This window comes from Periplaneta americana, chromosome 6, assembly GCF_040183065.1.
Source record: "Periplaneta americana isolate PAMFEO1 chromosome 6, P.americana_PAMFEO1_priV1, whole genome shotgun sequence".
NCBI lineage: Eukaryota > Metazoa > Arthropoda > Insecta > Blattodea > Blattidae > Periplaneta > Periplaneta americana.
This window is the reverse complement of record NC_091122.1, coordinates 150736124-150761236: the sequence shown is the minus strand read 5'-3', so window position 1 is coordinate 150761236 and position 25113 is coordinate 150736124. Positions and strand designations below refer to the sequence as shown.

Sequence of the window (25113 nt, the reverse complement as noted above, 5' to 3'; positions counted from 1 at the left end):
CTTCAGAGTGTCATAAAATCACAATTTTTGGAGAAAGAGTGTTTTTGAAATATTTATGAAAAGTCGTAAAACTGCGAATTAGTAGGGTAAACCGTTACAAAATATTTAAAAGAATGGCCCTCCTAGTGTTAACACTACCAGGAAATGCAACAATAAGTGGAACTTTGTATTTTTGTCCAATTGAATCTCAATAACAACGATTCATTTGAATGCTCGTTAACAGTTGCTCTTTCCCTCACCTTATTTGTGTTGAGAAGTTTTAAGCGGTAGGACGTCTTCCTGTGAAGTTTAACGCGATAATGCCGAAAAATATAAGTGCAAAATCTACATTGATCCGGCAATGGCTAACAGAATATTCAGAATTCACTTATGATGGAAAAATAATATTCTGCAAGATTTGTAGCAAACAGGTATGTAACAATAGTTGAAATATATAAATTCTATTAATTTTAATGAGTAGGCCTATAATATTTATACATTGACTGAGCTATCCTGAGGTATCATTCTTTTTAAGACCACTACACTTTAACCTTTTAAATTCCGATAGTTAAAGTATTTGCAGGTCATTAAAATTTTGATTGTTCGAACCCACTAACTTTGTGATAGAAATACGGCAATACAACAATTAGGATTTTATTTTAATTCAGTTTACTTTACATTTTTAGATTTCGCAAGAAAAGAAGTGCCACCTAAAGCAGCATGTGCAAGGAGCGGCTCATAAGGCTAAAGCTCAGCAGAAAAATCAACTGCAACAAACTTTACTAACACAGCCTACTTCATCCAATCTCAGCAGCAATTTCTATGCTGATTTAACCAGAGCGTTTGTTGCTGCTAACATTCCCTGGAATGCAATTGAAAATCCGGTTTTAAGACAGTTTTTACAAAAATACTGCAAACAAAATATCCCATCTGAGTCGACCCTAGCTTCCATTCGGGAGGATATAGGTGATTCTTACATATGGGTCTCTGTGGATGAAACCTCAGATCCTATGAATAAGTATATAGCAAATATGGTAGTAGGAAAACTTAGTCCTGATGGACCTTCGATTCCACACCTCGTATGTGTTAAGGAACTTTCGAAAGTGAATAGCCAAGCCATTGCTTATTTTGTAAATAAAGGCCTACAGTCTTTATACTCAGGAAATATAGACGATTCTAAAGTTCTGTTGTTTTGTACTGATGCTGCCTCATACATGGTTGCTGCAGCTCCACTTCTTAAAACATTTTATCCTAACCTCACGCATGTAACCTGCCTAGCACATAGCCTTCACAGGGTTTCTGAAACAATCCGGAATGAATTTCCTCCTGTCAATTCGTTTATTTCTAACACAAAAAAATGTTTTTGTAAAGCCCCATCCAGGATTTCAATATTCAGAGAGAACTTTCCAGATATCCCACTCCCACCTCAGCCGGTTGTTACACGATGGGGAACCTGGATTCAGTCAGTGGTGTATTATTCTAAGTATTTTAAAGAAGTGGTCACAGTTATTGATAAATTACCTGAAACTGATAGTGCAGCGTGTGTGAAAGCAGTGAAAGATTGTCTGAATGACTCACGAGTGAAAAACGATATTGCCTACATAACATCAAACTTTTCTTTCATACCTGCAAGCATTGAACAATTAGAACGTGAAAAACAATCTCTTTGTAGCCAAATAGCAATAGTAAAGGAAGCTCAAGTGAACATACATTCTGCTTTGGGCGAAACTGGGAGAAAAGTTAAAAATAAGTGGGACAACGTATTAAATAAGAATGTAGGATTTTCATTGTTGGAAAAAGTATCAAGAGTGATATCGGGGGAAAGTGTAAATGTTCCAATAAGTATTGATGTTTCTATTGTACCTAATTTAAAATTTGCGCCTCTCACATCAGTTTCGGTTGAAAGAAGTTTTTCTGCTTTCAAAATTATTCTCAGTGACAAAAGGCAAAGGTTAACTGTGGAGAATTTAGAAAAAATTCTGGTGGTGTACTGTGCAGATAATTATAATAAAGTCTGAGCATGGAACTGAATTTCAATAACTTAAAATGAGTAATCTTGATATCAATAATCATTATTTCATTAGTTTCAATATATTAAACTTGTGCAGCTCTGTTTATAAATATAATATAGTATTCTTTTTTAATGTTTAAACATACTTTTTTGTGCGTATTTTAGTGTATAACTAAAAATTTCAGTGAAAGAAATAAGTATGATACCTTGATGTGCCTAAAATGCCTATTTTCATTAAAATAGAGCCTTATTTTACAAATTTTGAGCTTATTTTAGGCGCCTAAAACTGCAATTTTAGTGCCTAAAAATCCGATGTCTACTCATTACAATGTACTAATAAACTTACGATCTAGTTAATGTACTGTTCTGAATGATTAATGATTGTACCATTAAATAATAGTTATTCACGATATGAGTATCGTAACATTTCATATTACAGATTGGAAAGTTGTCAAGCGAGGCCGCAGGCCGAGTTTGATAACCAGTCGAGTACGGTACTGTAATATGAAGTTAGGATAAGTATATGGTAGAACGTTTCATCCACTTTGATAACAAATTACTTTTTAAATAAATAGTTTTGAACATGTATTTTGTGGAGATGAGGTTGTATTATTTCTTCCCGTAAGAAGCGATTCGTTTATGTTTGTTTTATTAGTTTCGAGCCCGATAGGTTTTTGTTTATAAAGGAAGAACAACAGTACTAGGAGAAAGTGAGCAAAATTTAAAATAAAATTAGGCCTACATTTTCTGAGTTAATTGAAGTTACAATTTTTTCAACAAAATTGTGTATTCATTTATTCGTTCTCACCTACATCATATTAACAGTAAGTGCATGTAAATTACGTATTATATAGGTAGGATAAGTTAAAATTAAGCTTATGTGTGAAAACTGGAAATGTAATGTAAAATGCTGTAAATTTGCCATAAAAATTTAAACCATAATATCATCAGTATTTGTGACTCAAAATGATAAAGGAAATACCGGTTCTTTAAGAAATGGACAAATAATGAATTTCATAAATCAATGTCTGTCATATTAAGGTTTAAATCCTCCCCCTTTTTTCTATTTTCAAGTTTACTTCAGCGGTCGAGTTTACCCCAATTTGCGGTATGGAAAATAGTTAATTTCTCAGGAAATAGGGAGAGGAGTTCACCACACGATGTACCCTACGAGACATGCCCTACAATTTTGAAGCTACTAATTTTAACTCTTCTCACAGGAAATATAGAGTTCCAATGATTCATAAATATATTTAGAAATTAATTGAATTAACCTTCCACGTACGAACAATTATATTCTTTCAAACCATGATACGTGATCAGGGCCATGATTCAGTTGTAAGGAGCAGAAAGAATTACGTTTATTCCCAGCTTCTGAAACTTGTAGATTAACTGCGTGTGAAATTCTTCTAGGATTCTAAAGTTAACTGCGTGTGAAATTCTTATAGGATTCTAAAGTAAAATTATTAAGAACCATATACACTTACTGTATAGTATAAAAATATAAAATAAATTATGCAAAACCCGTTTTCTGATATGTTATCATACGTCGTGTGCACACTTTTAACTTGCCTGCCGCTAGAGGGCTACTGTCGCGCCAGCTGTCAAATGTTGGCATATTTTATACGTATGAGTTGCGCGACTGTATGTATTAGACTGTGGTTTGTACTTTGTTTCGTTAACAACCTTAAATTAGTAGTAAAATACTAGCGCCAGAATAGGTGCGTAGTTTTCATTGTATTCTTACACTTTATATTTATTTTTAAAAATGTAAAGTGATTATCGCGCCATCTTGTATACGATCATAGGAAGGAAATGGTGGAAGGCAAGGGATTAATTACAGTTTTAACTGACAATCAATAATTTTATTACTTGCACAACATGATGACTTTTATACATAGATTATCTACATATAGGAGCTACGTCTTCCTATCACATACTCGTGATAAAGCCACCACCCACAGGGCAGCCGATTCAACATGTCTGCAGCTTCAACAACAATATTACGCTGTAATGATTTTACCAATTACTTTCTTTCACACGTGAAATTTAAAAATACAAATTCGTCAATAGCACCGAAGAGTATTTAAAAATGGAATAAAGAACTTTTACTGAAAATTGTTTTTACTTTAAATCATTAAAAAAGAAAGAAACAAAATCCACATTAAATTCTTAAAAAAAAAGAGAGTTGTCATATAAATGCGAAGGTAGCTCACAACACATAGAATAAAAATATTTTTAATATAGATCATTGGCTTCATTATAATACTGAATAGTGACACAAACATCAACAATGAAACTCACACATAGTTTTGTGCCGTGCCGTATCGGCGAAAGGAACAACAATAACAAGAAAATGAAACACCCACTCTCACACGCGTACTCTTATATACACACGCACACTCTCAAAGACAGTCTGATCGACCGGTTATGTAAGTTAAGGTACGTACCCTACATACAAGACTCGTTCCAGTTGTTTTTACTTCACAGTGACCGGTTTATAAAAGTCACTTTAAATTCTGGCAATGTAATGCTACCGTTTAGTAACAAGAACGTTATGTAAGTTATGAAACAGTCGACTGATACAATGCGTCATTTTGAATATATAATGGCGGTGCAAGAATATTTGTTTCCATAATGGTCATATCTAAATTTAGAAGGTGACTTGTTTTCTGCTTGATAATTATGTCTCGTATAAACAACTCAGATTTTATATTTACGAACAGAAATACGAAGTCGTAACAAAAGTTATAATAGACACTGTAATTAATTAATTTTAAATACAATTATAAATTACGTGATTGTGGATTATCCAGAATAATAATTATGCATGATTTAATTCGCAAAACAGAAATTTTTGAAAACAAAATGTAACTACTGTAAAAAAATTCTCTGAAAGGCATTACATAATAAAATCAGCATAATATAGGCTATGACGTTATACAGGGCTTTCGTTTCAAAATTTCCAAATCTAAATAAATATTTATTTGAACTAAATTTAATTACAAACACTTAAATTAGCAATATATATTGAGGGTGAAGTTTAAAACTAGTCTTAATGACATTTTAGGTTTCACCCCTCTTCCCATCTTATCCTTCTCCCCCCAACTTTGAAATTCCAAATGGCACTCCTATATTTTGATATTTCGATTTGAAAGAATATTCAATCGTTTATACTTCTCATTCCTTTCACATCTTTTGTTTTTTATAGTCGCCTGGTAACCTGGATTGCTCTTATTGTCAGTTGGTTGTAGGACGAAAACTGTTTATTTTGGATAATTTCCTAAATTAATTAAATTTACTGAATTAAATGCTATAATTGTTCTCCACTGTTAGCTAGACAGTAATACAGCCTATTTCGGAACTTCACTACATAGCGGTCCACACTTGCGGAGTAACGCTTAGCGCGTTTGACCGCGAAACCAGGTGGCCTGGGTTCGATTCCTGGTCGGGGCAAGTTACCTGGTTAAGGGTTTTTCCGGGATTTTCCCTCAACCCAATATGAGCAAATGCTGGGTAACTTTCTGTACTGGACCCCGGGCTCATTTCACCGGCATTATATCACCTTCATCTTAGTCAGACGCTAAATAACCTAAGATGTTGATAAAGTGTCGTAAAATAACCTACTTAAAAATCTACATAGCATTACCATAATAACAAAACCATTACAACGTAAACCAAGCCTCGGCTTTTATTATCCTCTATCCTATTTTAAATTTGTAAAGAATAGGTTTATAATTCACAGTGGCGTACGCAGAATTTTGTCATTTTATTCATAATTATAATTATTCACAATTTATACTATCGGTATTTTAAATGTGTTGTTATTATTATTATTAGTATTATTATTATTATTATTATTATTATTATTATTATTATTATTATTATTAAAATATGAACTATCAAATGCACAAAACGTTGAACGAACATTTCACAATAAAGTCAGAACTCAAACTAACGAACGGGTGAATAATGCTCTTAAAATGAGTTTAAAATCGACAATGCACAATATTTAACATCTGCACTGCAGAACTGTCAACCTTTTCAATATGTTTCACAACAAGTTAAATTTCATATTGTGTCAGCTTCATTTTATTACAAAGTCGGTACTAGGAGGTAGATCTCTCCATAATAAAGATAGCATTGTTATAATTCGAACGTGCCTCAGTATCAAGCACAGGAATTGTATTAAAGGAGGGGTAGGAGGACTATCCCATATGTCGATGTAGATTATGTTACTCTGACAGTAAAAAATTAGAGAAGGGGAAACAATTATGGATAAAAACATATTCAAATCTAAATATGCATTTTTTTAAGTTCAAGGAGGAGTTCAAGCCTGGTAACACCCCCTCCCCATTTGCGTACTCCCCTGATATAACAACCATAATTTTCATTAATATAGTTTGTGTTATTACCTGAAATAATCTGTAATCAACAACAGTCTTCGTAGTTTTATTCTCTTCAGCTCTAATAAATAATAACAAAAATCCAGGTTGCCAGGCGACGATAGAAAACAAAAGATGTGAGAACAAATGAATGAGATGTGTAAACAATTGAATACTCTTTTAAATTTAAGTACAATGTTATTTATGTAGGTCCAGGGATAATACGTTGCTTAAAATTACACCACAAAACGAAATTCATTTGACATATTCATAGAAAGGCTCTTCCATGGAACTTATGTTTGAGTTTGCATGTGTGCAAGAATCCTACCGTCAGCCTTGCTTTTTTATTCATAATATTAGCGCATTCGGCAGAAAATATGAGTAATCACAAGGTCATTGGTCACATGATAATGAGTGATTTAAATTAGTTTTTCTGGATTCACTTTTGAATATGTTGAAGGCATGATTAATACTGAGATTTATTGAAAAACATCTGTCAAGTGACGTTGATAATTGCGATCCGGATAACTGAAGTGGAATGCAACTGTTTTAATAAGAATGAAACTGAATCAACAAAGCCTTCTTGACTAGTAACCGTCCACAGAGCTCAATGAAGATTCCATAGTTGGCACAACTGATAACAAGAAAACAGCTAATCATAACACACTATTGCCATCTAGCGTAATATTTATACTGTTGAGATGGTACAATAATACATTTGAAGACAGTTATATTTTCGTAAGTCAATTAATATTTTATTGTATTGGAGTATTTCGTTACTTCTAATCTTTATATACTTTCTTCTAACCGTGTAATAGTCAATTAAACTCCACTCGAATTTTGATTTTCTCTAGATAAATCTGCTCGTGTTCCACTAGCAGATTTATCGATAAAATCAAAACCTCTAGTGAGATTACCGTTTATAACATTTTTTGCATTAAGAATTACTACAATATTTTTGCTGAAGGTAGGGCTAAAATCTGACAATTAGAAGAAATAAAATCATATTACCATTTTACACATATTAAATTACCGAAAAACGATAAAAACCAAAATTATTTTTTTTTTTGTAAAAATTCGGTGTACAGAATCCCTTAACATTTAGAATCATCTCTTAAATTTTGGTGTGGAGGTTACCATTCAGTCTGTATAGTTACTATTATTATACGTAATGCATAGTAACTCTATGGTACAGCATAGTATGATATGGAACTGTAAGAATGACATATTGTTATCGCAACGGATTCAACACTTTAAGCAAAAATAGTTTTCTAATGAACACTGAGAAAATTTTTGTACTTAATTGAAATGCACGCTAACTGCTAATCTGAAGTATTTGCAATCCAGTATGTAGCGAGCTGGATAAGAAATATTATAAGCAAGAAACATTATTTTTTTTTCGGAATTAAAGATGATTCAATGACTCACATTATTAAGTAATCGAATCGACTGTTTCAGAACCTTTTCATTTTGTAATCGCAGAAGAATCTCACTAACACATAAGTGAAGGCAACTACCGAGTTCATATTAGGTAGATATTCTAATATAGTTTTGCATTACACGTTTAAAAATAACCAGTTTGAGCACTTTCATATGGTATATCCATTATTAGACAACTTCATGTATTATAAAACCTCCATAATGGAGAATACGATTTTCCACATAGCAATTTGAATAGGTAACGTATCTACGTTTCTGATAAATATTATTGCGCGCTCTAAATTTGTAAATTCACTTTTCCTTGTGCTATGATATTAACTTGTCTCAACAACAGAGGCAATTTTACATTAACGCATTCTATAATAAATTAAAAAAATTAAATTTAGCTTCAATAATACAAAACGTTCCACAAAAAAGCCTCTTTCTAAATATACATTAAAAATACTGAAACAATGGAATGTTTTGTTGTGAATTTCATCTCTTTGTGAATAATTTTAAATTTATAAAAAAAATCTCACTAAGATATTAATGAATCTAATTCATATCCTTATTTTGTGCAGTATTTGCTCTAAGCGGCAATATTTCCTAATTCAAAACATGTAACTACAGAAATAAAACTTAAAACTCAAGTCACATAAATTATTCAATATCTATAAAACTAATTTGACTACACCTCACTCAAGGAGAAATATACCCAGCTCCAAAAACACGTTCTCCTAGCTGCTACATATCTATTGCCTTGCATATCTCGACGCAAGGCATTACGGGTAATTCTCCACATCCATAAAGCTACAGTTCACATAATTCATAAACATACTAAAGGCAAATTCTGACCGTGGATATAGCTGTTCTACATACTAAAATACAGAATGGTTCTTACTAACTGTGTCCCAAACACTTACTGACTCTAGTAGGTACATTAAGTAATTGAAACTTTGTTCCTCTTTTATCCCTCTATAACATGAAGGAATAAACCTACTTCTCACTGTTCTTTCTAATTCAGAGCAAACAAAAACGATTCAGCATGTGAATTACTGAACGTACCCATAGGTGGGTAGTGCAGTTTCGTTTGTTTAAAAGCTGCCATTCGGGCTTAATTACGAGGAAAAGTCAGTAAGTTTCAAGTTAAAATAGAAACCTACATTTTTTAAAGAATTGTGTAGCGAGTATAAGCGAAACAAAGAAGCAGCAGTTGCAAGATGGCGGCACTTCTGTACGAGTTTACCATTGACTACTTATTCCGAGCATTGATGCATCATCTGAGACTATCCGGGCTAGCCAGCATATCGTCGTCTCTCGGATCAAGTCACCAAACCTGTTGCGTATTTGCCTCCATGAAAATCTCCACTGGTCGACCGACTCGGTGTTAAATACTTGTCCACACGTCAGAGAACTTCTGTACCCAGTTATTGTAGACAATTTGGCGTGACAGACAAATGCTCAACATATACAGGTAGCATAATTATTTAAAAATATGCTTTGCTGCCAGACCTTTTGCTCAGAAAAGTCACACAACGGAGCGCTGCCCGACAATGGTACATTCGTGCAGAGGTGCCGTTATCTTGCAAGTGCTGATTCTTTGTTTCGCTTGTGCGCACATCGATCACCTGGATAATACAGCCATCTAACGGCGATACTTTCAGGCATTCATTAAAAAATGTAGATAACTAGTTCGATTTGTAACTTACTTCTTCGCTCGTCTGTGTATAAATGATTTAGAATTGTGGTTAGATAATACATTTAAATGCAAAGAGTTAATCAATAGATGTAATTGTAGCAGTTGAGAGCTTGAATTCATTATGCCGTAAAATTCACTGGCAACTTTCTTACACATCCCATCAATAATTCTCATAGCTGCGAATGATAACGCTGTCAACACTACATTTTCCCAGAAAACTATCTGTATTCGTAATTATATCACATATATCAAGCATTCTATGTAATCTCTGGTATTACAGTTTTGTTCGGAACCATTCCTTCATTTTGGTTAGATTTTGCCTTAGTTTGTTGAAGCACGTGAGATCATAAATGCGTTTTCTGCCTGACTGTTAATATACCATCTATTTACCTCACTAAATATGAGATGAAATAACATTCGAAATATTATTTTGGGCAGACACTCACGAAGGACAATGTTTCCTACCCAAGTGGTTTAGTTTTGAAAAGTACATCGAATCCTATGAGCAGTACTTAATTTGTGATTAACATTTCTGTATTCCACTAGTAAATGTCTGTATACGTCAGTTAAAACTTCTGCAGGCAAAGAAGCAACTTATATTTTTGAACTTCCTTTCATCAGCTCCCCGGATCCCTCAGCTAATGGCAACTACGTCACTCGCCTTTCTTGCGTCACACGGAGTGGACACGACGTGTCACAGTCACATAGATTTATTCCCTAACTTTCCTTCCGCGCTTATCTGCTAGCTCATCCACCCGCCCGCTTTCCATCTGCCATCTAAGTGAGGGAAGGGAAAATGCCGTTATTTACAACGCCGCGCTCTAGTCCTATACCTTCCACGTGCTTTACTAGAGACATCAAAAATCGAATCTTTCTCGGCGATCACTGTAGTGATATTCATGACCATTACACTAACCGTCAAGTACGAAGGCGGCTCGATCAAGGTTGCTTCTGCGCATACTTCAGAAGCCAATCTACCTAAATCAGTCGTTGGACGTTGAAGTAAAGACATCGTTCACATTCCGTATGTAAAAAATATTGTACGCGCTCTCTCTATAACTTTCCCATGAAGAATTCTAAACCTTTAGACTTTGCATAAAGCAATTTTTTTATGCATATCACAAAGATCATTGTATAAATCAATAACCAAGCAGAATAAAACTGATGAAAATACATCAGTGTCTAGCAACGAACTGACAAAGTGAATGATTCACGAATGCACGTGGCATTATACAAATTCCCCTATTTATAATCTCCCCGATATCTCTGTCATCACGATTATATGATGTCACAAACTTGACTTCATTAAGTATTGAAAGTCGTCAGAATCTGTAGTTATGCAATATCATACGATACATAATACGGTTCTCTACAATATTTATAAAAGCGTTTATTTACTTACGATTATTATGTAAAGCATAAATGCTATAAAAAGTGTAAAAGAGAGTTCGAAACGAAGGAAAGTTCATTGAATGCAATAACAGACGTATTTGATTATAACTGATAGGATATTTAGCAAAGAATTTTTGGCCTGTGAGATCACCTGATTTAAATCCGTGAGGAACATTGTAGGAGAAATCTATGAAAATAATCCGCGTACAATAGAATAATAATTAAAAGATTATTCTGACTACAATAGCCAGGATTACACCGGTTGAACTTTAAACTGCCCCAGAACTTACTCGAAAGGTGCCAATTGTATCTGGACTGTGATGGGGAGTATTTTCAGGCAATCATGTAAAAACAGAAGTGAATTTATTGAATTAATTAATTTTCTGTTGTGCATACACCGTCATCCAATAGTTTCGGCTCGCGGAACCTGCTTGCTCGCTTTCCGTCGACATAAGACTAGCGCGGGCGACTTATAAAAGGGACCCTGTTGTTCAGAAACACTTTAACCGGATTGTCTTCGTACATGATGTCCGTCAACGAGAGCCTAACGAAACAAGATTTCAATCATTTGCTTTTTCAGTAACACATGACAAAAATACTTCTGTAGCGTTATAGAAAAAAAAAACTGAAAAAAAGAATACAGCGTTATAATAGCATAAAACATAGAAGAAAACTTAAAGATTCTGTAAACCTTAATATAATTTTCATCGCTTTTGTGTTTCATTCTCACTTATTAAATGATTTCCTACTTTTGAGCGCTGTCCTTCCCTAACGAAATTGAAAAGTAATTTAGAGTATAATGTATATTAGCTAAGTAAGTTTGCACGTAATTATCAACTGGTATGTAAATGGGATGCGTAATTAAGTTAATACATAATTAAGTTAATGTGTAATTAATTAAGTTGATGTGTAATTAATTAAATTGAGGCGTAATTAAGTTATTGTGATTAAGTTGATATGCAGTTAACGAAGTTGATGTATAATCGATTAAGTTACTTATGTAAGTTGAGATGTAAATAATTAAGTTGACATATACTTATTCAGATTTACTTTAACAGCTTCTTTACTTATCTTATTGTTATTCTTCTTCTTCTTTCAGCATCATTCTCGTATGTTATTTTACTGTCATAAAATTTATGTAAATGTCTCTTTATTAGATAATTAGATTTAGATTGTGTGATATACTGTCATCTGGCACAAGTCAGTTCGCAGTTAAGAACAAATAGAATTTCTGTTTCGTGATTTCTATGTACTTACTTTAGAAAAACGACTTTACCCGAGACGGGACAGCTTAGATGAAAACAAGTGAAGACAATGAATCGAATTTACTATTTTTCCTACATTTAATCAGGCTGTTTTTCGCAGTTTCATGAAATAAAATAAATATGACGTAAACATTCCATTTCACATAACTGTAACAGAATTGTAATATAATCCAACTACAAGTGGAATATTGGATAAATATGATCTCATATTGTTGGCAAAATTTTACAAATTACGTACTGCTCCTCAGATTAACGTCAGCTATCATATGGTTTTATAGTAAACATACAAAAGAAATTAGTTAAATAATTTTATCTAAACGGTATTCGCTTCCAAATTTGTTAGATGTAACATTGAACTTGTATGACGAAGAAAATTTGGGAGCTAAAGACTATCAGCACAGAGTGTCTCATAGAGGCAGGTTTTGGTATGTATCTGAGGTTGATATTACGATGTTGCAGTTTACCATAAATTATTTCTCACAGACTAAGCACTGTTGTCTTCAAAATTCTTTGGACGACGTAAATATTTACACACAGCCCCACAAAACTCAACAAATGCTATCACCACCACACTGCGTTCATTAAATAAACAACCATTAATAAAGAAAGAGCAACAACACACATCTCATTTCTCACTCCACACGCGAAACTTCAATATTGTCTTTTTTTTCTCTCGTGTTCAACTTGGAAGTCTTCATTAAGAAGCGTTGATATTATCACCACTATCGAAGTCCAGTGTTAACAACAATCCAACCTTCAAACTCATCACTACAGTTAGCAAGAGTAATCACAATTCCATCCAGCAAAAATGTCTCGCATATTGCACAAGTTTTTATGTCTTTCGATACTAACTGTATTTGCACAACTGCCATGTAAAACCCTTGTGAGCCGCTAGAACAATAATTATTAATAACTTCTACGCAGCTAGCCTATCCACCGTAGAGAACTGTTATTAGTTTCCTGTTGTCCTCACAAGATGGCATGACATGTTGAACACCATTCCGTAGCTAAAACATGAAGCTACCAATGATGCATGAGTGACTAGTAAACCGGTGCATTTCAGGAAAAACGATGCGTAACACCAAAGAGTTACAACTCTCATTTCGTTTATAATAGGCTACATACTTCGACATAACCCCTGGTTGTGATTTTAACCGAATTAGGACAACTATTCAATTACCTGAAAGCAGTTAATCTATACATGTATTAATTAACGTTCGCTATAATGATGTATGATGACAGCTTAAGACGTTTTTGAGATGAAAAACATAAGTAAAACGTGCATTAAATAGCAATATTTTTAGACTGATATGTAAAATTAATTTAAATTTAAAATTTTTACATAAAAAGTATACCTTTTGAAGACTTTTAATAACAGGAAAATGAATGCTCAGAAAGTCAATAAAGTGATCGGAATAAATTTAACTTTACGATTCTAGTTAAAGTAGAATTATTTCTATGTCTCAAAAAATCATACAGCTGACAACCTGAACGTTGTTTTAATTAAAAATATTGAACTGTAATAGTTTCAGCTATGTACCGACACAGAGATTGAAGAATCGAGTAAATTACAATCAGACGGATGTGGTCTAGTTCTTATTCCTTTCGAAAACAAAGCAGATATCTTAAATTGTTTATTATAACGATAGATTTGGCTGGTATTTCGGTTAAGAAATCGGTGTACGGGATTCGTACGTATGATCATACAACGGAGGCATCATTGGAAGATGTTGGTTCCGGAAACAGTAAAGAAAACTCCACCAAGAAATGGAATTTCACGAGCGATGTCTTCTCAAAAGAAGAAGAAAATAACTAATGTAACGATTGAGATCTTTCATTTACTAACCAGTATTGCAATACTGGGATAAGATTACAATCTGAGCAAGGAATAACTTAATCAAGAGGAAAATATTAACATTACGAATTGTTTTTCGGAGTAAAAAAATAACTTGATTGTGACATTTCAATGTCCTACGTTTCATAAAAATATAAACATTTATTGTTCAAGAAAGTTAAAATAAATGCCGATAACAAATAAAAATATTATTTCAGTAACTTCGTTTAGAGAAACTGAAAATTAATGTAGAAAGCAATAATGGCGAATCGATTCACAGTTTAAATTTAAATCCGTGCAATAAAATATGAAGTTCATTTTACAACATTAACCTTAAATAATTTATATATTAATATCTGATGATCAGTTAAATAAATGAAAACGTTTGCATTTTATTCGTATATTTATGCAATAACCATAAATATAATTAAAACACGAGAAAATTAAATTCATTCGGCACTTATTTTGACTGAAAATGTTGTATTATAACGCAAAACATCGAAATGCCAATATTGAAGAGATTTTTTTTTTTTCGTTGTTGGTAACTCTATAGCATCTATTAGATGCTTTATGGTTGTGCTCACAGATGGAGTTACTTTTCAACAATAAGAGACTTAAAAGCTTAAAAAAAGTAGAATATGAGCTTCATCTCATATAAGTTTTTTTTCTGGATATAGGGCATAAGATTTAACATTGTCATAAGAAACTTACGAATAAAATAATAAAGAAATAGCTCAATCAGTGGGCTATGTTCTGAAATTAACAGACTTTGACAATTTGTAAAACAAGAGAACATCAGGCTTTGGTATTCCTTTGTTTTACAAATTGTCAAAGCCTGCTAATTTCTAAATATAGCCCACCGATTACGTTATTTCATTGTTTTTATACATAGGTTTCTTATGGCAATGTTAACCCTATGTCCTATACCCAGAAAAACACACGGTATACACAAAATAGAGACACGAAAAAATGCTAAAATGGTTGGGACAGAGCGAGACTAGAAAACAACTGGGGCAAAATTCATGACGTTTTGGTGAAAATATAGATGCAAATTTTATATTACTGCTTCCTACAACAAATACTTAGAATAAAGAACGCGTGAAGCTTTACAACAACGCCGTTTTGAAAACATTCCACTCTCGAGATGGTGACAGCCTCCGTTGCAAGCCCTGGCTAGAGCACGTTCACAAATCTAAGCACTGGTAGCAGCCGGTCTATCCTCCGGGCGCCGACGCTGCGTTCTTGTTCGCCTTGCGCCAGGAGCCCCCGGTGCAGGTGCCCGGGCCGCGCCACCAATCGTTGACGTCGCGGTACGACTTGTTGGGGAAGTCGTCGTGCAGCATGGCGCACAGGCGACAGAAGAAGTACGTGTTGATGAACTCGCCCGTGCCCTTCCAGCGGAAGTACGAGTTGTACATGTCGTCGTCAGCGTCCAGGCGCTGCAGGTAGGCGGCCAGCTCTTGCGGGGACTCAAACTCGTCCACGTGGATGTAAGAGCGGTAGGGTGCGGTGCGGGCGTAGTCCTCCGGGCGCGCCCCCATCACCACCGGAAGGATGTTGCGTCTGGAGTTAAGACGGAACAATATATCAGCAAGTCAATTCATCACACTTTAATAATAATAATAATAATAATAATAATAATAATAATAATAATAATAATAATAATAATAATAATAATCCGCGTCTGTGGCTAAAGTGCCAGTGCGCTGGTCTTCCATCCAGGCGGCCCGGGTTCGATTCATAAATATAATTCAATGGTGTTTGGGTACAGGGAGTTATGTCATAAAACTGAGTTTTGAGATAAATAAAAATTAAACTTCGGACCCTTATTGAAAATAATTTTATACACAAACAAAACACACCGAATATTAGTATTTTTTTTTGTTTTTTGCATACCCACTTGTATAATTTAACTTATGTGTTCACCAGTGGCGTAGCGTCAATGTAAGCTAAAAAGCTCAGCTTCCCCAGTTAATAATAATTTCATAATAAACCTTCAGTTTATGGACAAAATTATTTATTAATTTTAATAGAATTTATATTTACGCGTTAAATATTGTGATGCGGCAGCTCAGGATGATTTGTGATGCAGCAGTAAACTAGAAGCCTGCACACACCAGCTTCCAAGCAGACTGGTTTCTTACACTCATTCCCACACCGCAGATTTTCCATCCCTTTCTAACTAAACTACCCTGGTCGCAAGGCTCGCAAGAAGCTAGCTTTGACATTGAAAATAAGTAGTTTCCGAGTTATCTCTTTTCATCAGTTGTGTTCAGTTGAAGTGTTAGTGTGCATTGTGGCTGATATAATAAATAATGAGTGAAATAACTGTTCCTGATACCAATTTACTTGAATTTTTAGGACAATTCTATTACTGACTTACGAACAAAAGTGTGATCTAAAAAACAAATGACCGACTCCCTTGCTGTCAATGAAGGACACAACCAAAAGACAGACGCATACTTACGTACTGTATCTATTGGCTGTTAATATTGTGATTCCTCTAACTATGACAGGGAGTGAGCTAATGTTATACGTATACGTGTCTATTTGTTAGAGATATGTGTAAACCGTGAAATCATATTTTACTACGTACCATTTGAGATCATGCCTTATTTGTGTTACTTACGAGGTTCCAACCAATATTCGACTGCTGACTTGACATTGACTACTATTTATTTTAAGATTATGCTTTTGTAATACGTTTTCTCATATTTCATGAAAGACAACTTGAATTAACTTCCCCTGCTCAAAATGTCATGCTACGCCACTGGTGTTCACTTGGTGAACAAAACTCCATTTGCACAAAAAATGATTTAACTCCCTTTACAGCTGTGAGCTGTAAGAAATGAAGATAAATGCATACAAGACGAAGATTATGATTGTCGGAAGAAAAATAAAGAAGTTAAACATGCGAATACTAAATGACGCAGTAAAGCAAGTGGACAGCGCAAATACTTGAGGTGTACTATAAGCAGTAACATGAGCTGCTGCCAGGAAGTCAAAAGGAGGATAGCAATTTTGCGAAGAAAGCTTTTAATATAAAAAGGAGCATCTTCTGCGGACCTTTACAAAAAGAACTAGGGAAGAGACTAGTGAAGTTCTTTGTGTAGAGTGTGGCATTGTATGGGGCAGAAACACGGACATTGCAATCATCTATCAAATACTTACAATCGTCTGTCAAATAAACAGGATTTAGATTTTTCGTTATCGTACAATATGTACAAGAAAAATTTATGTAAAGCATTACTTGGAACACATGTTCTGCAGCAGTGAATTTCTTAAATAAATAAATTAAGCCTATTAGTCCTACTAAATTAAATTTTTTATATATCTTCTCACCATTCGTGAGCTGCCACAAGGGGCAAAGAGTACTTAACCGTAGAAATTTTTACAAGTTCATGAAAAACTGTATACTGAATTTATTAACATAGTGTTATATTTACTCTGTAATTTGCCATTTATAGCTACATTTTACATTTTTTTGCTATGATATCTATACTTAACTCGTTTTAATTTATTTTTATTTGGTATTTTTCCATTTATATCTATATCTGTGTCTTTTATTTAGGTAGTATCTATATGTTTTTTTTTTTCATTTCTAATTTTTAATTTGTAATTACACCTGTATCTTGTATTTGTATCTGTTTTATCTCTTTTTTCATGTTATATATATATATATATTTTTTGCAATTCTATGTTTTTTTAAACAAATATCTGTATGTCTATTGTAATTGGGGCTTTGCCCTGTTATAGACATAAATAAATAAATAAATAAATAAATAAATAAATAAATAAATAAATAAATAAAAAAATAAATAAATAAATTACGAGGAAGTGAAGAGAAAAGACTAGAAGCATTTGAAATGTGAATATGGAGAAGAATGGAGAATGTGAAATGGAGACAAAATAAGAAATGAAGCTGTGTTGAAAAGAGTTGGCAAAGAATAATGCTGAAACTCATCAGGAACAGAAAAAGAAATTGGTTGGGTCATTGGCTGAGAAGAAACTACCTACTGAAGGATGTACTGGAAGGAATGGTGAACGGGAGAAGAATTCGGGGCAGAAGAAGATATCAGATGATAGACGACATTAAGATACAGTATATGGATCATATGCGGAGACAAAGAGGAAGGCACAAAATAGGAAAGATTGGAGAAAGTTGGATTTGCAGTGTTCATAAAATCAGGTGACTCTGTGTTCTTCAAAATGGGTTCATGGAAAGTTAAAGCACGTCATGATGAATGAGACTTTGTAGCTTCAGTACATATATTACAAGTTTAAAGTCACACGAGCTGTACACCCCACAGAGGGCGCGGTTAACTCTCTGAAGTGACCTTGCACCACCTGCGGATTACGACGTCCACAATGAATGGAAACTTATTGCATTACGTCGGACTTTCAAGGCCCCTCACACTCACTATTCACCCACTGAGTTAAAAGCACGACTGGAGGCGGGTGGTGGGAGGAGAGCAGCGCGCATATACAGGTTGGAAGGAATATAACCACAGTCTAGTATATATACAGTCGCGAAGCTCAATACGTAGTAAATATGCAAACATTAGATAGTTGCTCACCACTAGGATCGCTAATATCGCCTCATTACAGGCAATGCAAAATAGTACCGTCACAGTCTATTGTTTCTAGCACCCTCAAAACTCAAGCTTCGTGACTGTATATAGTAGACTGTGATATAATTCCGCAGATGGACATTACGACGAAGTGAAGAGAAGCGAATAGAAGCATTTGAAATGTGGATATGGAGAAGGATGGAGCGTGTGAAGTGGACAGAGTAAGAAACGAAGCTGTGTTGGAAAGAAGGGATGAAGAAAGAATGATGCTGAAACTGATCAGGAAGAGGAAAAAGGAATTGGCTTGGTCACTGGTTGAGAAGAAACTGCCTACTGGAAGGAATGGTGAACGGGAGAAGAGTTCGTAGCAGAAGAAGATATAAGATGATAGACGACATTACGATATATGGATCAAATGCGGAGACAAAGAGGAAGGCAGAAAATAGGAAAGACTGGAGAATGATGGGTTTGCAGTGAAAGACCTCTCCTAGGGCAGAACATTATGAATGAATGAATGAATGAATGAATGAGATTTTAACAGCTTATTCCTTGAATTGAGTACAACAAAAATTTCTAATGCCACATTAGTCCCAAATGAGTATTTTTTCACAGAAAAAAAAATAACTTACTTTTCTCTAAATGTTAACACTGTTTTAATCGGTAACCTACTATGCGTAAGTTATAGAAATTAATAAGGAATGGCTTATCACTTTGCAGTTTTTCAATAAAATGAACGGCTTTCTTCCAAATTAAGTAAAAAGATTAACACGTATCGTTATTTGCTGCCATTAGGAAGTCTAGCAACACTACTGCGGTGACTAAGGGACGGAATGTTTTTATTATTCAGTCCGAATGCGTGTGTTTTTTCGCAGGTGAGCCAACGATGCGCTGTTGTCAAATTACACAAACTTTGAGCCTAATTTTCTAATTAACCGTGCAGTTAATTACAAAATGCATAATAGGTTGTTTATTTTAATGTATTTTATTGCCCCTTCAATCTCCCACTCTCTAGAGAGATATTTTGTGTGAGAGGAACGAAGAAAAAGGGAATGTCGTGTCACCAAAACACATACTATTTCATACATTCTACATACTTAGCAAACCACAGTCTACTATATACAGTCGCGAAGCTTGAGGTGTTTTTTTGCAAATCTCGTGATAAAGCGCTCCAAGCGGTTAGCAACTAGAAACAATAGACTGTCCATGGTCGACTTTGGACTGTGTCGTATTTCTATCGAGTGCTAGCTCGTTGCGTATTTCACATTGATGCTTGTGAAATGTTCGTTATTGGTTGTAATGAAAATGTTAATGGCTAAAATATAATATAATAAGTAAGTAAGTTGTAAGTAATATTTTTGTAAATTGTAGCAACAGTAAGGGAAAGAGGCCAGAGTTATCCTTTGTCCGATTTCCGAAAGATTCAGAAAGGTTCCTGGGTTCCCACAGGAATGCTGTGCAGAAACAAAACTCTGAATTTTGAAGTTCTTTGTGACTGTTAGAATACATTATATCTTTAAATTTCACAATGAAATGTTTCAGTCTAACCGAAAGGACATTAGATACCGGTTAAAATTCCGTCACTTAGGCTGCTAAATTTCCAGAGAAATAAAGGTTAGGTCTACTTTTTTTTTCAGAGAATATATTTTTAATTGTAGCTATTAATTTTGTTATTATTTTTATGTGTTATTTTACTAAAGACGTAAAAAAAATTAAGTTCGTTTTAATGAAATTTATTGATCACGTTTTATTTTCAATTCTGGTGGGATTATTATTGCTTAGGCCTATTTTTTTCAAAGGATGTTTTAAATAATAGTTGTTAATTTTGTTGTTATTTTTATTTGTTGCCTTTACTAGAGACGTAGTAAAAGTCTGTTACAATAAAATTTATTGATCACGTTTTATTTCCAATTCTGATATGATTATTAGTGCTTAACCTCATCCCACTTTAACTACGTAAGCCTACACTACAAGTACCGGTACGCGTAAGTTACTCCATTAATTCATATTTCCATTATTATTGTTGTAAAGGGAAATGCAAATTAATATTTATTGGTTTCATAGTTAATTATCGCTATAATCTTGAATGAGTGAAGCTATTATAGTAAATTTCAGTTCGTTTTGCACAAACAAAAATTATATTACTTATTTCTTGCAGGTATCTTCGAGTTTATGGTGGAATTTAATATACTTCATTAAAATAATAAATTAACTTCATGCATTTAATATTCCAATAATGGAAGGAAGGTGTTAATTTTTCCAAAAGAACACGACAACGGAAGTGTAACATATTTTGTCGTCTGCTAGGAGAGAGATCTGCGATGATGAGGCGATAGTAGCGATCCTAGTGGTGGGAAACTACCCATGTTTGCATTTTTACTACATATTGAGCTTCGCGACTGTATATAGTAGACTGTGAGCAAACTTCAATTCTTTGACGCATCCAATACATCAATATCTTAGCCTATATGAATGTTTTGAGTAGGTACGCCTACCTATCTGAAACAATTCTGCTCTGCATCAGAGACACACCAGCACGTACAGTACGTCACCCAGTTTCGAGAATGGATCTACAGAGTTGTGTTGGTATGAATGTTTTATTTTTGTTTTCATTTACAAATGAAGACTGTAGGTTTACAATAAAATAAGTAATTAATGAATTCCATGTACTGTAATATATTTTCTCTTACGAAGCGACATTCCGAAATCGGTCCCAGTCCCAGCTTACAACTTAGACTGCATGAAAACGGATTTTAAAGTATTTTTTACATCCTATGCAATTCCTGTTGATCATGTGTCACCGGAATTACAGCTGGAATTTATAGACCTTCAATATGACAGTGAAATGAAGGCAGAATTTATAAACAAAGAATCTTTGACAGACTTTTAAGTACGTTATATTCAACATAAGGAGGGGTCGTCCCACATGTACTGTAGATGGGCGGATGACTTCCAGACAGCAGCCGGAGCAGACTGGACAAGAATCGCCAGGGACAGAGTGCAGTGGAAAACTCTAGGGAGGGAGATAGCAAGATGTAGTGCAGTGTAGTGAAGTGGTTCAGACACAAAGCGGCAAGATAGTGTGACGAAAATGTAGACTAGGAGGCAAACACGCACACCAAAAACTAAAGTCACTAATACTAAAAACTAGAGACACAAATACTATAAGATTAGTGTTATAGTACAGTATTATAAATAGTATTAGACTACATGGGAACTAGCTCAGGAAGTGATTAGGTAACTAGGCCTTAAGACATACAGGAAAATCACCCAAACTCACACGGGCTGACTCCCCATGTGAGTAAACAACCGAGCCATCCCTAAGTAGGAGGCCCTTGCCCTGAAGGGATTCTATGGGCTTGTTATTATTATTATTATTATTATTATTATTATTATTATTATTATTATTATTATTATTAATGAATGAACCTCCGGGTTCCTTAAAAGCCGTAAGTAAGTAAGTAAGGAAAACTATAAATGTAAATGATACAGATCCTATACTAATTCCTAACTATAAATGCTCCGCATGACAGATTATACAAAATGGGACAAGGAAAAGAAATGAAGATGTCTTGACCGAGCTCCAAATGATATCTGTTTTGGATCACATACATCAATATCAAACCAATTAGCTCCTAAGAAAGGTAGAAAGAAAACTTTGGTAGACCGTAAAAGTAAACCTTAACCCCGAAAAAAAAAACAAAGTATATGATTATGCCTCGTGACCAAAACATAGTACTAAATGAAAGTAAAAAAAAAAATGTAAATTTATCCTTTAAAAAGGTAGAAAAATTCAAGCAACACTGAATGAAAAAAAAAAAAATAATAAATTTATCTTTTGAAAAGATGGAAAAATTCAAATATCTTAGAGCAACACTAAATGAAAATAAACAAAAAAAAAATATCTTTTGAAAATATGGAAAAATTCAAGTACCTCGGAGCAACAGTAACAAATATAAATGACACTTGAGAGGAAATAAGACGCAGAATAAATAAGTGATACGCATGTTATTATTCGGTTGAGAAGCTTTTGTTAGCCAGTCTGCTCTCAAAAAAGCTGAAAGTTAGAATTTAAAGGACAATTATTATATTACTGATTGTTCTGTATGAACAACCAGTAATCTGTGAAACTTGAACTCTTACTGTGAGAGAGGAATGAAAAGGTTAAGAATGTTCGAGAATAAGGTTCTTAGGAAAATATTTGGGTCAAAGAGAGATGAAGTTACAGGTGAATAGAGAAAGTTACACAATGCAGAACTGCACGCATTGTATTCTTCACCTAACGTAATTAGGAACATTAAATCCAGACCTGAAGGAAAAAGACCTTTGAGGAGGCCGAGATGTAGATGGAAGGATTATATTAAAATGGATTTGAGAAAGGTGGGATGGGATGGTAGGGACTGAATTAATCTCGCTCAGGATAGGAACCGATGGTAGGCTTATGTGAGGGCGGCAATGAACCTCTGGGTTCCTTTAAAGTCCATTTGTAAGTAAGTATTATTGTTATTATTATATTCAACATACACGCGTGAATAACTGTCTCCGCTCATGGAAATTAATAAACCTGTACGAAAATAACACTTATCGGATTACAATCTGAAATGTGCTCGAAGTAGACGCACTGCTGAAGGAATTAACTTCATCTCGAGAAGCGTGTGATGGAAAAGATGCCTCAATATCTGGTGTCTAGTGATAGTAATGATAACACAAAGCAAGCCAAGTCTGTTTGTGAACGTACCCGAGGCCGTTGACGAAGAACTTTTCGGTGATGTAGTCCTTGCAGTTGGAGTTCTCGAAGGCGAGGTAGAACTTGTAGTCCCTGTCGAGCATGTCGAAGCACTTGGACGCTGTGGAGCGCGGGCACTTCTTCGTCCCGCAAGCGCCGTATATGTCCACCGAGATGTGCTTCTGCAGCTCGTGGGCGTACTGCAGCCTCCGATTCCTCGCCCCGCAGTTGGACACGAACCACGCCACCTGCACATCACACGGAAAATACTTTAATTCATGTTAACATCACTGAAATATAAGCGACGAAGAAACAGCGGTCCACACCTGTGGAGTAACGGTCAGCGCGTCTGGCCGCGAAACCAGGTGGCCGGGTTCGATTCCCGGTCGGGGAAAGTTACCCGGTTGAGGTTTTTTTCCGCGGTTTTCCCTAAACCAATACGAGCAAATGCTGGGTAACTTTCGGTGCTGGACCCCGGACTCATTTCACCGGCATTATCTCCATTTCGTTCAGACGCTAAATAACCTAAGATGTTGATACAGCGCAGGGTTGCCAGATGTCCCGATATAAAAATCCCGAGTCCCGCTTCGATTCCAGGCGGGACGCAAAAGTCCCTCCATTAGAAAATTAACATCAGTTGTATAATTTTATCGTTACTAGTAACTATTTTTTACTCGGCCTAAATAAACCTGCAGAAAAGTATATTCTATTATCCATGTGCTAAAAAGGATAAATGTTCATCTCCCCTCTTGCTTAAAAAAGTCTCTTGTGCAGACACTTGTATTTCCCTATTTCGACTATGCGGACATTTTACTGACTGGCCTCTACAGCGATAACAAAACGAAACTTCAACGTCCTCATAATTTGTGTGTACGTTTTGTAAGCAATGTTCGTAAATATGGTCATATTACCCCATCCCTGGAAGCAATAGACTGGCTTAAACTAGATAAGAAAAGAAATTTACATTCACTTCTCTTTCTCTTCGAAATCTTGAACTCTTCTATTCCTTCGTACCTGTCGTCTCGCTTCACTTACCTTTCTTCCCGCCATAGTCTGAACACACGCTCTCGTCATGAAACAATACTAACAATACCATCCCATCGCACCTCCTCATACTCATCTTCTTTCACAATAGCCCTGCCAAGACTCTGGAATTCGCTACCTGCTAGCATCAGGGACTGTCGAAATAAAATTGAATTCAAACGAAAACTTACTAGGCACTTGGTCAGTAATTGATTTCTTGTAAATAGTTTCTTTAATCTATCACAAAATATTTCAATATTCAGTAATTTCATCACTATACAATTTTGTTATTCTAGATTTAATTTATAATTCAGTAAATATGAAATATTCTTTGTTTCTCTATGATAAATTATCTAGCTTTAATTATTCAGGTAATCTTTTCGTACCTGACGGCCTTATCTCTACCAGGTTAAATAAATAAATACTAATACTACTAATAATAATTACATTACATTTAAATTATTTTTTAACAATGTAGGTTTGCACTTTGGAAAAAAAAACTAATATTTTGACTAGTGTAAGGTTTGTGACAACGAATTCAGTGGTGACTATAATATTTCTGAACATTTAAAAATATAGGTTCATCAGAAATGCATGACACAGAGAATGGAAAAAAAAGTTTGTTGAAAATGCTGAAGTACAATGATAAATATGTATATAAGCTCTGAAAATGTATACTTGTATGTTAAATGATGGATTTAGAGCGGTAATATGTTAAGTCACAAAATAAATATGAATTTAGCTATCAATAAATTTTATGTCATTGTAATAAATGAGTAACATTGAAATTTAAATATTTTGTTACATGTGAT

The 25113-nt window shown here is 34.5% G+C and overlaps 1 protein-coding gene across 4 annotated transcripts in view; it reads right to left on the bottom strand.

Moving 5' to 3' along the window:
- Positions 1–3833: 3833 nt before the first annotated feature.
- FucTA (glycoprotein 3-alpha-L-fucosyltransferase A) overlaps positions 3834–25113 on the bottom strand; it is a 667380-nt gene continuing 646100 nt past the window's right edge. For all 4 annotated transcript variants that reach the window (XM_069829292.1, XM_069829294.1, XM_069829290.1 and 1 more), the window contains 2 exons: positions 23291–23526; positions 3834–15547 (listed from right to left, as the gene is read on the bottom strand). In XM_069829292.1, coding sequence (XP_069685393.1) covers positions 15199–15547; positions 23291–23526 — 585 coding nt within the window. In that variant the 3' untranslated portion in view covers positions 3834–15198. The remainder of the gene's footprint in view (positions 15548–23290; positions 23527–25113) is intronic.